Source organism: Oncorhynchus masou, chromosome 11, assembly GCF_036934945.1.
Source record: "Oncorhynchus masou masou isolate Uvic2021 chromosome 11, UVic_Omas_1.1, whole genome shotgun sequence".
NCBI lineage: Eukaryota > Metazoa > Chordata > Actinopteri > Salmoniformes > Salmonidae > Oncorhynchus > Oncorhynchus masou.
Window position 1 is genome coordinate 21,786,540 of NC_088222.1, and position 13,394 is coordinate 21,799,933.

General features: G+C 43.1%; 1 protein-coding gene across 1 annotated transcript in view; it reads right to left on the reverse strand.

The window, feature by feature from the left end:
• Positions 1-13,394, reverse strand: part of LOC135548312 (melanopsin-B-like) — a 36,479-nt gene that overhangs the window by 14,162 nt on the left and 8,923 nt on the right. The window contains exons 3-5 of the mRNA XM_064977777.1: positions 9,160-9,293; positions 8,736-8,939; positions 8,170-8,341 (exon numbers count right to left, since the gene is read on the reverse strand). Coding sequence (XP_064833849.1) covers positions 8,170-8,341; positions 8,736-8,939; positions 9,160-9,293 — 510 coding nt within the window. The remainder of the gene's footprint in view (positions 1-8,169; positions 8,342-8,735; positions 8,940-9,159; positions 9,294-13,394) is intronic.

A 13,394-nucleotide genomic window follows, 5' to 3' on the forward strand; every position in this document is an offset into this window, starting at 1 on the left:
CCTAGTAAGCTTCACGTTCATTTAGTTGTTTCTTGTTTTTGTTGGCAACATTCTTAATAAAAAGAAATGTACCACGCTGCACCTTGGTCCGGTCCCTGATGACGTTCGTGACATACGGACAATGTCAAATGTGATACAGCAAAGCCCCTTTAGTGAGCTTGGTGCGCAATTACATAGGTGCTTTCCCGAAACAGACGACACAAACAACTGGATTTGTTATCCCTTTCATGCCCTGTCTCCAGTCCACTTACCGATGTCTGAACAAGAGCGCCTCATCGAAATTACAACGGTTCTGTGAAAACTTTATTTAATCAGAAGTCACTGCCAGATTTCTGGATAGGGCTGCGCCTAGAGTTTCTTGCCTTCGCAAATTCTGCTGTTAAGACACAGATAGTCTTTGCAACCACGTACCTATGTGAGAGCGGATTCTCGGCCCTCACTATGAAAACTAAATACAGGCACAGACTTTGTGTGGACAATTATTTAAGACTGAGACTCTCTCCAATACAACCCAACGTTGCAGAGTTATGTGCATCCTTTCAAGCACACCCTTCTCGTTAACCTGTGGTGAGTTATTCACAATTTTATATTAACAAATAAGGTTTTATATGTAACATGGCTAAATAAAGAGCAAAATTATTCATTATTATTATTTGTGACCTTGTCCTAAAGAGCTCTTTTTTTTCAATTTAAAGTTTTATTAAGTGTTCTTGTTTTTCAATCAACCAACAAAACACATTCCACATTCAGAGATGTGACAGGCTTAAAAAAAAGAAAAAGAAGTTAAAAAATATAATAATAATAATAATAATAATAATAAATGTTTACAAAAATACAATTAAAATAAAAGATTAAGTAAAATAATAAAAAAAATAATAATAATAATAATTTTGGGGGGTGTATATACAGTGCCTTGCGAAAGTATTCGGCCCCCTTGAACTTTGCGACCTTTTGCCACATTTCAGGCTTCAAACATAAAGATATAAAACTGTATTTTTTTGTGAATAATCAACAACAAGTGGGACACAATCATGAAGTGGAACGACATTTATTGGATATTTCAAACTTTTTTAACAAATCAAAAACTGAAAAATTGGGCGTGCAAAATTATTCAGTCCCCTTAAGTTAATACTTTGTAGCGCCACCTTTTGCTGCGATTACAGCTGTAAGTTGCTTGGGGTATGTCTCTATCAGTGTTGCACATCGAGAGACTGAAAATTTTTCCCATTCCTCCTTGCAAAACAGCTCGAGCTCAGTGAGGTTGGATGGAGAGCATTTGTGAACAGCAGTTTTCAGTTCTTTCCACAGATTCTCGATTGGATTCAGGTCTGTACTTTGACTTGGCCATTCTAACACCTGGATATGTTTATTTTTGAACCATTCCATTGTAGATTTTGCTTTATGTTTTGGATCATTGTCTTGTTGGAAGACAAATCTCCGTCCCAGTCTCAGGTCTTTTGCAGACTCCATCAGGTTTTATTCCAGAATGGTCCTGTATTTGGCTCCATCCATCTTCCCATCAATTTTAACCATCTTCCCAGTCCCTACTGAAGAAAAGCAGGCCCGGGACAGAGGGGCAGCTCGGGACAGAGGGGCAGCTCGGGACAGAGGGGCTCCTCAGACTCCGGCAGCAGCGCCGGACAGGCGGGAGACTCCGGCAGCAGCGCCTGACAGGCGGGAGACTCCGGCAGCAGCGCCTGACAGGCGGGAGACTCCGGCAGCAGCGCCTGACAGGCGAGAGACTCCGGCAGCAGCGCCGGACAGACGAGAGACTCCGGCAGCAGCGGAGAGGAGGAAGGCTCTGGCAGATCCTGGCTGACTGGCGGATCTGGAAGAGCCTGGTTGACTTGCGGATCTGGAAGAGTCTGGTTGACTGGCGGATCTGGAAGAGTCTGGTTGACTGGCGGATCTGGAAGAGTCTGGCTGACTAGCAGATCTGGAAGAGTCTGGCTGACTGGCGGATCTGGAAGAGTCTGAATATTTGGCAGATCTGGAAGAGTCTGGCTGACTGGCAGATCTGGAAGAGTCTGGCTGACTGGCGGATCTAGAAGAGTCTGGCTGACTGGCAGATCTGGAAGAGTCTGGCTGACTGGCGGATCCTAGCGGACTGACGTCTCTTGCTGCTCCATGCTGACTGGCAGCTCTGGCTGCTCCATGCTGACTGGCGGCTCTGGCTCCTACATGCAGATTGGCAGCTCTGGCGGCTTCTTGCAGACTGGCAGCTCTGGCTGCTCCTTGCAGACTGGCAGCTCCTTGCAGACTGACAGCTCCTTGCAGACTGGCAGCTCCTTGCAGACTGGCAGCTCCATGCAGACTGGCAGCTCCGGCTGCTCCATGCAGACTGGCAGCTCTGGCTGCTCCATGCAGACTGACAGCTCTGGCTGCTCCAAACGGGCAGGAGACTGGGGTAACGCTGTAGAGGCGGTAGGCTCTGGCAGCGCTAAACAGGCGGGAGACTCCAGCAGTGCAGGAGAGGAGGAAGGCTCTGGCTGCGCTGAACAGGCGGGAGACTCCGGCAGCGCAGGAGAGGAGGAAGGGTCCGGCAGCGCTGGAGAGGCGAGGCGCACTGTAGGTCTGATGCGTGGTGCTGGCACTGGTGGTACTGGGCCGAGGACACGCACAGGAAGCCTGGCACTGGGGACCAGATGCGTAGAACCGGCTTCATGGCATTTGGCTCGACGCTCAATCTAGCCCGGCCGATACGTGGAGCTGGAATAGAACGCACCGGGCTATGCACCCGCACTGGAGACACCGTGCGCACCACAGCATAACACGGTGCCTGCCCGGTCTCTCTAGCCCCCCGGTAACTACAGGAAGTTGGCGCAAGTCTCCTACCTAGCGTCGCCATACTCCCTGTGAGTCCCCCCCCAAGAAATTTTTGGGTCTGACTCTCAAGCTTCCATCCGTGTCGCCGCGCTGCCTCCTCATACCAGCGCCTCTCAGCTCTCTCCGCCTCTAGTTCTTCTTTGGGGCGGCGATATTCTCCAGGCTGATCCCAGGGTCCTTCTCCCTGAATAATTCCTCCTCCCATGTCCATTCCTCCTTAGTTGCTCCTTGGGGCGGCTACACTCCCCTGGTTTAGCCCAGGGTCCTCTCCCGTCGAGGATTTCCTCCCAAGTCCAAAAGTCCTTTTTTTCGCTGCTCCTGCTGCTGCCTTTGCTGTTTCCCGTTACCACGCCGCTTGGTCCTGTTGTGGTGGGTGACTCTGTCACAGCTTTCGTTGTGGGAAGGAGGAGCGGACCAAAATGCAGCGTAGTTGTGATTCATTTTATTTAATAAGGAAACTATACACGATTAAACTAACAAAATAACAAACGTACGAAAACCGAAAACAGCCCTATCTGGTGCAAAACACAGAGACAGGAACAATCACCCACAAACACACAGTGAAACCCAGGCTACCTAAATATGGTTCCCAATCAGAGACAATGACTAACACCTGCCGGCCAGACATAGAAATAGACAAACAAGACATCCAACATAGAATGCCCACTCAGATCACACCCTGACCAACCAAAACATACAAACATACAAATAAACTATGGTCAGGGTGTGACATGTATATACACATATATATACATACATACATACCTATATATACACATATATATACAGATTCTGGCAATACATATATATACAGATTCTGGCAATCTACATCTACATATATATATATATATATATATATATATATACATACACACACACACATATACACATATGTACACATATACATACATTCACACCCATACACACACACATATCCTACATACCTACACGTACTCACAAATGTAAAAAATTTAAACACAAAAAAAACATATAAAACTTTCAACAGCACTATCAAGGTTCTTATTAGCTATTTCTAGCCTTCGCTGAGACGACGAACCAATAATTATTTTTTTTAGGTTTTACAGCACCTTATACAACATGTATCTGCACATTTCCCTAGTCACCCCGTTCACTCTGTCCAATTTGAAATATAGTTGAATAGTGGGGACCAGAGTCTATCAAACTTGGGCTGTCTCTTGTGGAGGTTATAAGTGAGCTTTTCAAGAGGGAGAAAGTCAACAATCTGGTCAACCCACATTTTAAATGTAGGAGGGGTATTTGAGGCCCACAATAGAAGAATACATTTCTTAGCAAAGTATGTAATAGTCATAAGCAAATTTTCTCTGTCAGGATCAAGAACAAATTCCTGCTGGGCATTAAGAAGATAGATACACAGGGTCATATCAAACTGTACCTCTAGTATTTTCTGTGCAGCAGTATGTATAGATCTCTCTATAGATCTCTCTACAGCTCCAAAATACATGCATATAGGTTCCGCTTTCAAAGGTACATATTTTATAGTTAGGAGACATATCTGTTTTCATTCTATGGAGTCTCAAAGGAGTGTAATAATCATCTGCGAAAACTAAATCTTGTGCTGCAGGCCGCCTGCAGAAACACCCATAATACTTGGATTGCTGCTTATCAGCTCTGCCAGAGGGAATCTGTCAGAGTTCAGTCCATTGGTAGTCACCATGGCATTTGGATGAGAGTATATTGATTTGATCCATTTAATAAAATTTGGGCCCATATTGAACTTTTCTAAGACTGAAAACAGAAAGCTCCACTCCATCCTGTCAAACGCCTTCTCAGCATCCAGTGAAGCCAGCAGGACAGGGGTCTTCTGTGCGTTTACTTGATCAAAAATATCAAAAAGACGGCGAATGTTATCAGAAGAGTATCTGTCTCTAATAAATCCAGTTTGGTCCGCTTTTATTATTTTGGGAAGAAGAGTGTTTAGTCTTTTGGTGAGCAATTTGGTAATTATTTTATAGTTGAAATCCAACAAGCTTATGGGCCGGAAGGACGAGCAGGATAGGGGGTCCTTGTCCTTTTTTGCGAGCTGTGTGCATTGAGTCTGGGAGAACTCCGTTTTTGCAAAAATCCTCCAGCATTGTAGAACTCTCTGGGAAATCCATCTGGGCCTGGGGACTTATTAGGTGGCATGGAGCTAATTGCCTAGAGGATCTTCTCAGGAGTGAAGGGGGAGTTGAGATCTTCTTGGTCGATCTCTGATAGTTTAGGTAGCGAGATTCCCTTTAGGAAAGATTGGAGTTCTGCCTCCGTGTGTAGTGCCTTGTGGTCGGAGAGAATGGGGGCTTGCTCGGTTCGCCTTTTAATGGAGTCCACAATCATCTCCTTTGTCTTGATCACGTTGAGGAAGAGGTTGTTGCCCTGGCACCACATGGCATGGTCTCTGACCACCTCCCTATAGGCTGTCTCATTGTTGTCGGTGATCAGGCCTACCACTGTTGTGTCATCTGCAAACTTAATGAGGGTGTTGGAGTCGTGCCTGTAGTCAATAAATAGCATTCTCACAGAGGTATTCCTTTTGTCCAGGTAGGAAAGGGCAGTGTGGCGATAATAGAGATTAGAGATTGCATCATCTGTGGATCTGTTGGGACGGTATGCACATTGGAGTGGATCTAGGGTTTCTAGGATAATGGTATTGATGTGAGCCATGACCAGCCTTTCAAAGCACTTCGTGGCTACAGACGTGAGTGCTACGGGTCGGTCGTCATTTAGACATGTTACCTTAGTGTTCTTGGGCACAGGCACAATGGTGGTCTGCTTAAAACCTGTTTTATTACAGACTCAGACAGAGGTTGAAAATGTCAGTGAAGACTGCATCTCAGTGCAAGAGGCGTCACTACAATCTAGAGGTCGACCGATTAATCGGAATGGCCGATTAATTAGGGCCGATTTCAAGTTTTCTTAACAATCGGAAATCTGTGTTTTTGGGCGCCGATTTGCTGATTAAAAAATTAATTAATTAAAAAATTACAAATGTATTATTATTATTGTTATTTTTTTAGACCTTTATTTAACTAGACAAGTCAGTTAAGAACACATTCTTATTTTCAATGACGGCCTAGGAACGGTGGGTTATCTGCCTCGTTCAGGAGCAGAACGACAGATTTTCACCCTGTCAGCTCGGGGGATGTAATCTTGCAACCTTACAGTTAACTAGTACAATGCAATAACGACCTGCCTCTCTCTCGTTGCACTCCACAAGGAGACTGCCTGTTACGCAAATGCAGTAAGCCAAGGTAAGTTAAACTTATCTTAGAAAAAATAATCATAATCACTAGTTAACTACACATGGTTGATGATATCACTAGATATTATCTAGCGTGTCCTGCGTTGCATATAATCTGACTGAGCATACAAGCATACAAGCATCTAAGTATCTGACTGAGCGGTGGTAGGCAGAAGCAGGCGTGTAAACATTCATTCAAACAGCACTTTCGGGTGTTTTGCCAGCAGCTCTTCGTTGTGCGTCAAGCATTGCACTGTTTATGACTTCAAGCCTATCAACTCCCGAGATGAGGCTGGTGTAACCGAAGTGAAATGGCTAGCTAGTTAGCGCGCGCTAATAGCGTTTCAAACGTCACTCGCTCTGAGCCTTCTAGTAGTTGTACCACTTGCTCTGCATGGGTAACACTGCTTCGATGGTGGCTGTTGTCGTTGTTGTTGGTTCGAGCCCAGGGAGGAGCAAGGAGACGTTAGCTTTCTTACATAGCACATATTGCAGTTTTACTTTCTTCTCCAACACATTGTTTTTGCATTATTTAAACCAAATTGAACATGTTTCATTATTTGAGGCTGAATTGATTTTATTGACGTATTATATTAAATTAAAATAAGTGTTCATTCAGGATTGTTGTAATTGTCATTATTACAAATACATTTTTAAAAATTGTCCGATTAATCGGTATCGGCTTTTTTGGTCCTCCAATAATCAGTATCGTTTTTTTCGGTCCTCCAATAATCACTATTGGTATCGGCGTTGAAAAATCATAATCGATCGACCTCTACTACAGTCCCTGGTCGAAATCAGGCTGTATCACATCCGGACGTGATTTGGAGTCCCATAGTGCGGCGCACAATTGGCCCAGCGTCGTCCGGCTTTGGCCGGGGTAGGCATGGTGCTAGAGGGCATACTACAGCTGGAGGTTGAATTTTTGGGACCATAAAAAGTTTGGGAACCACAGCTCTACAGAATCGGTGGGTCCCCCACGGAATGGCTGAGCTAATATAGGCTAATGCGATTAGCAAGAGGTTGGAAGTAACAAGAACATTTTCCAGGACAAAGACATACAGTTAAAGTAGGAAGTTTACATACACCTTAGCCAAATACATTTAAACTCAGTTATTCACAATTCCTGACATTAAATCTTAGTTAAAATTCCCTGTCTTAGTTCAGTTAGGATCACCACTTTATTTTAAGAATGTGAAATGTCAGAATAATAGCCTATCAGAAGCTTCTATAGCAATGACATACTTTTCTGGAATTTTCCAAGCTGTTTAAAGACAATTTAGTGCATGTAAACTTCTGAACCACTGGAATTGTAATACAGTGAATAATAAGTGAAATAATCTGTCTGTAAACAATTGTTGGAAAAATTACTTGTGTCATGCACAAAGTAGATGTCATAACCGACTTGCCAAAACTATAGTTTGTTAACAAGAATTTGTGGAGTGGTTGAAAAACGAGTTTTAATGACTCCAACCTAAGTGTATGTAAAGTTCAGACCTCAACTGTATCTGATATTGGCAGAAAAATTAACAAGAATTTAAGCTAACTGTACTGTCCAATTTACATTAACTATTACAGTGAAAGAATACCATGCTATTGTTTGAGGAAAGTGCACAGTCATGAACTTGAAAAGTTATTAATAAACCAAATAGGCACATTTGGGCAGTCTTGATACAACGTTTTGAACAGAAATGCAATGTTTCGTTGGATCAGTCTAAGATGTTGCACATACACTGCTGCCATCCAGTGGCCAAAATCTAAATTGCGCCTGGGCTGTATTAATACATTATGGACTTTCTCTTGCGTTATGGTACAAAAACATACAAAAAAGCGCATGCTTTTTTTGTATTGTCTTTTACCAGATCTAATGTGTTATATTGTACTACATTCATTTTACATTTCCACAAACTTAAAAGTGTCATGCATATCCTTGCTTCAAGTCCTGAGCTACAGGCAATTTTAGGCAAAAATTGAAAAAAGGGGCAGATCCTTAAGAGGTTTTTAAGGTATCTTTACTTTTACTCAAGTATGACAAGTGAGTACTTTTTCCACCACTGCATGGTTATGTGAATGTATCAGCTTACCTACTGGCAGTGCGTATGGCCAGGAACATGCAGAGGTAGCAGTAGGAGATGATTCCCAGTGGGATGAAGAACACAAAGATGCATAGCATGAGAGTGTAACTCCTATTGGCTGGTGTGGAGGTCACATAATCCCACGTACAGGAGGTCATCAGGCCCTCAGGGATATAAGAACCTGGTGAGGGGCAATGGGTTAAGATTAGTGTTGGGGTTGGGGTTAAGGTTAGGGTTCCAGTTGGGGTTAGGGTTGGGATTAAGGCTACTGTCAGGGTAAGTGTCAGGGTTGGAGATCAGGTGTTTGAGAAAGAGAGAGGAGATTATTGTATCAGTGCACCTGCAGAGAGGCAAAGAAGAGTGATGGGAAGTGAGAGCGTTGTAGAGATAAGATAAAAAGATAGTAGTCTGGTCCGAGATCTGTTTGGACTCTTGCCAACTCTATTAGTGTCATTGTATAGCAAATGTGTGATTGTCTAGCACATGGAATGACTATTCCCTAACACATTGGCAAGAGAGCAGAAACAGTCAGAAAACTGGCACCCAAAAGGATGGCGCTAGTGGAGGGAACTCACTCCAGCCAAAGAGAGGCGCCAGGCTCCAGGCCAGCGAGTAGAGCCAGACAATGACGATGACAACGGAGGTGCGGCGTTTAGAGGTCCAGTGGAGGGCCTGTAGGGGCTTGGTGATGACGATGTAGCGGTCAATGGAGATAGCCAGCAGGTTGATCATGGAGGTGATCCCAAATAAGGCCCCACAGAAGGCATACATCTTACAGCCTGTAGAGAAATCATTTAGAGATCTTACAATCTGAGTAATCTCACAGGATAGAACATTTGTGATGCAGAGAGATCGAATTTCCACATAATTAATTTGTATTTTTTGTTCGGCATGGATAGTGTAATTCAGCCACAAATACCAAAGTAGCTGAAGCTTTCCATTAAGACCACTGATTTGATGCGTTATTTTACCAAAGTTATGGGATGAAGGTAAAAGTACCTGTTTCTCCAAAAACCCACTCCTTGTAGAGACAGTTGACAAAGAAGATAGGGGACTGTGTGATGGCCATGAGGAAGTCACTCACTGCCAGATTCATGATGAAATAGTTGGGAGGAGTCCGGAGCTTCTTGTTACTGAAATACAGAAGAAATATACAGTGTTTATGTTTTCAAAAAATAGATTCATTGTTATTAGCTTACTACTCACTTAGGATTTGACCTTGATCTTTATCTCTAAAGCTTTAGCATTATAACAGAATAGCTTCTATCCAGATAATGAAGTAAAGATTAGGTCAGAAGGCAAGGATGCCATGCTGTACTTTCACATTAGTCGAAAAGTGAAACCACTGGAACATGACCCCGCACTCAGTTTGCTAACTACCTCGTGACCACACTCCCCTCTGTGATTTGAATTCCTTAAAGTGAATGCATCTCACTCTCTGCCAACCATTCTAATTTAGGATGTAGAGTCTAAGTGGGTGAATTATCATTATATGAATCCATGACTGTTATTACAGTTGTCCATTAATCCCACCACAAACCAACATTCAGCATAAGTAATGCTCAGTGATCCGCCATCACCTGCTGACAACCAGCCACCTCCCCAGCCCCCTCCTCCTCCTCCTCACCATACCAATCACTTGCTCTCACCTCGCACTGAGTCAATACACTCACCATTATCCCTCCTAGCAGCAGAGGTCATCCCCTACCTAGAAATACCTCCTGTTTTTCAAGAAACTAGACTGGCTCACAGCATCAGGGGAAATCAGACCGGCCCAATACAATTACAGAGTCAAATCAAGTTAGTATTTCAAGTCATTTCCAATGGCATGAAAATATCCCCTGATTTTGCTTGAGAGGGAGTGAATGGGTGAGTGAGTGCCCTCTGCCCTCCCCACTGTGAACATGGCCTGATTTCTGTTCTGAGTGTTTTGTGCTAAATAATGTTAATAACGTTTAGATAGAGAAGTGACTAGTGGAGAGTGGTGCATTGTTGCCAGCTTCAGTAGGAGGAAGCAATGTCACCATGCTCTCATGTGGATCTGGGATTGATTTGCACAAATCAAAGAGGAGATGTGATGCAATTGTCTCAATTACATTTACATTTAAGTCATTTAGCAGACGCTCTTATCCAGAGCGACTTACAAATTGGTGAATTCACCTTCTGGCATCCAGTGGAACAGCCACTTTGCAATAGTGCATCTAAATCATTTAAGGGGGGGGGGGGGTGAGAAGGATTACTTATCCTATCCTAGGTATTCCTAGTCTCAATGGTCTCCAGGCGTCTCTCTGAGATCCTTAACTAAACACGAAGGACTCCACGGCCTGTGGAGCTCTCACGCATTACTAACAGAGAGGAGAGGATGAGGAGGAGAGGGTGGTAATGAAGAAAATGATTAAGAAGAGAGGACGGAGAAAGTAAGGGAGTGGGAAAGACAATGAGGAGAAGAAGGACAGAACGCATGAGCAGGTTTAATCTGTGTCCAGGAAACCAGCCCACAGTGCTCCTCTCATTGAACCATCTAGTAAATGTACAGTAACAAAATGTGTCTCCACATCACCAGCACTCTAACCACTGACCCAGATGGGGACCATTAAGAGAAATCACAGAATGTGCTGAGCCAACATAGGGACCCAGGATGAGCCAATCTATGGTCAGATTGGTAGTCAATCTGCACGCTACCCCCATGCTGGGTCTGTTTACGATGGTGGAGGTCAGAGCTCATGCCTGATTCTGCCAAGCTGAGTAAACGTAGTTGGAAATCAGACTTTTGTAGAAAATCACTTCCTATTATGCTACTTCTCTGAATGCCATTTTGAGACTAATTTATAGACATGCCAGCTAGGGAGTGAGGGAAAGGAACATATATATTAAGTGTACACAAACTCATTTTCACGTGCCTGGAGTTGATGTTATTGCAAACCATAATAAGTATCTGGAGCCCTTTTCACTTTTCCCAGCAACATAATCTTTAACAACAACTATAGCAACGATGACCGCAAAATGATTCCCCTTTGAAATGACAAAAACGTATTCTTAAAGGGATACTTTGGGACTTTCTCCAGAGTCAAATGTGTCTATCCAGTATGAAGGAAGTTAAAGGTAGTTTCACAAGCCAATGCTAACTAGCGTTAGCACAATGACTGAAGGTCTATGGGTATCTACTAGCATGAAGTATCCCTTTTAACACAGAGGCCTTTTAAATGTGTAAGTTAAAAAGAACCATACAGGACTGTATATGGAGTTACACACCCTGTTCACACAGAGCTGTCTTTGATGGCTGTCATACATAACGTGTGCAATTCTTCCTGCGCACTGGACAAATCTGTGTCAGTGAGCATTAAAAAGCTGATGCCTCCCACGCTTTCTGCTTTGATGTGAAATGTCAAACAATTGCCTTTGCACATGCACACACATCATCACAGGGTAGCATATGTTCCAAGTTAATTAAGCTCAAATATTCACTGAGTTTGGAATTTGTTATGTAATGATAGCACTGGTACTGAAGCATTTTATTACTTTTATCATGATGATTAGATAATATTATCATAAAACAAAAATTACTAAAACAGGTGTAAGGTGATATAATTTAAATCAGCACCATTGCTTTTAGGCTTAAAAGACATCCTTGTGTTTCTATAGTATAGTTATAACACAGTGTGTGGATTGTGTTTCTATAGTATAGTTATAACATAGTGTGTTTGGATTGTGTTTCTATAGTATAGTTATAACACAGTGTGTGTGGATTGTATTTCTATACAATGTTTGGGGGAGGTGAAGGGTAAATATACATGTGTGGCTACAGCAGAGATTGAATGGTTGCAGGGGAGTACCGTGTCGCAGCATCAGTCAAGGATCTTCTTAATGCACAAAGCATGTCAGCAGCACACCCAGGGAACCTTGCCATCTCTACTGCCATCTCCACCGTGGCGTGGAGTGAGCCACTGACAGCTAGCGGAATAAAGCCCCTAGCTTGGAGTCAGTCACGCTCCTACCAGACAACCTAAACTGTAGCTATGTGTATAACCCAGTGAGCTCTTCCACCTCACATAGCGCAAGGGAACAGCAAACCTGATTTCAGAAAACAAAAAAAGCAACACCTCACGGCACAACGCCTCTCCCCCATGTGACCTACTATGTGTGTGTATGCACTGACGTGTATGTTAAGTGATAGATGGACGCACACACACTCTAACACAAACTGTAAACACACTCACAAATTATTATTCTTTGGATATATTGTTTTTGTGTTTCTTTCTAAAAAAAAACACATTTTTGCGTCTTTACTCGTCGTCTTTGTTTCTGTACTGTGTACACTGATTGTACAGAATATAAGGAACACCCTCCTACTTTTGCTCTTAGAATAGCCTCAATTTGTCAATGCATAGACTCCACAAGGTGTCGAAAGCTTTCCACAGGTATGCTGGCCCATGTTGAAGCCAATGCTTACACAGATGTGTAAAGTTGGCTGGAAGTCCTTTGGGTGGTGGATCATTCTTGATACACAAGCGAAACAGTTGAGCGTGAAAAACCCAGCAGCGTTGCAGCTCTTGACACATACCAGTGTGCCGGACACCTACTACCATTCCCCGTTCAAAGGCACTTACATCTTTTGTCTTGCCCACTCACCCTCTGAATGGCACACATACACAATCCATGTCTCAATTGTGTCAAGGCCTAAAAATCCTTCTTTAACCTGTCTCCTCCCCTTATTCTACACTGATTGAAGTGGATTTAACAAATGGGGTCAATAACGGATTATAGCTTTCACCTGGATTCACCTGGAAATGTGAATGGAAAGAGCAGGTATTCTTAATGTTTTATATACACTGAATATACCAAACATTAGGAATGCCTTCCTAATGGTCTTCCCTCAGACCAGCCTCAATTTATCGGGGCATGGACTCTACAAGGTGTCGGAAGCGTTCCATGTCTCAAGGCTAAAAAATCCTTCTTTAACGTGTCTTCTCCCCTTCATCTACACTGATTGAAGTGGATTTAACAAGTGACATCAAAAAGGGATCATAGATTTCACCTGGATTCACCTGGCCAGTCTATGTCATGGAAAGAGCAGTGTTCTTTTTGATTTGATTTGATTGATTTGATTTGATTCTAAAAAATATATATAAACTCAGTATGTATATATATATATATATATATATACACACACACACACACACACACACACACACACACACACACACACACACACACACTATAACATGTAACATGTA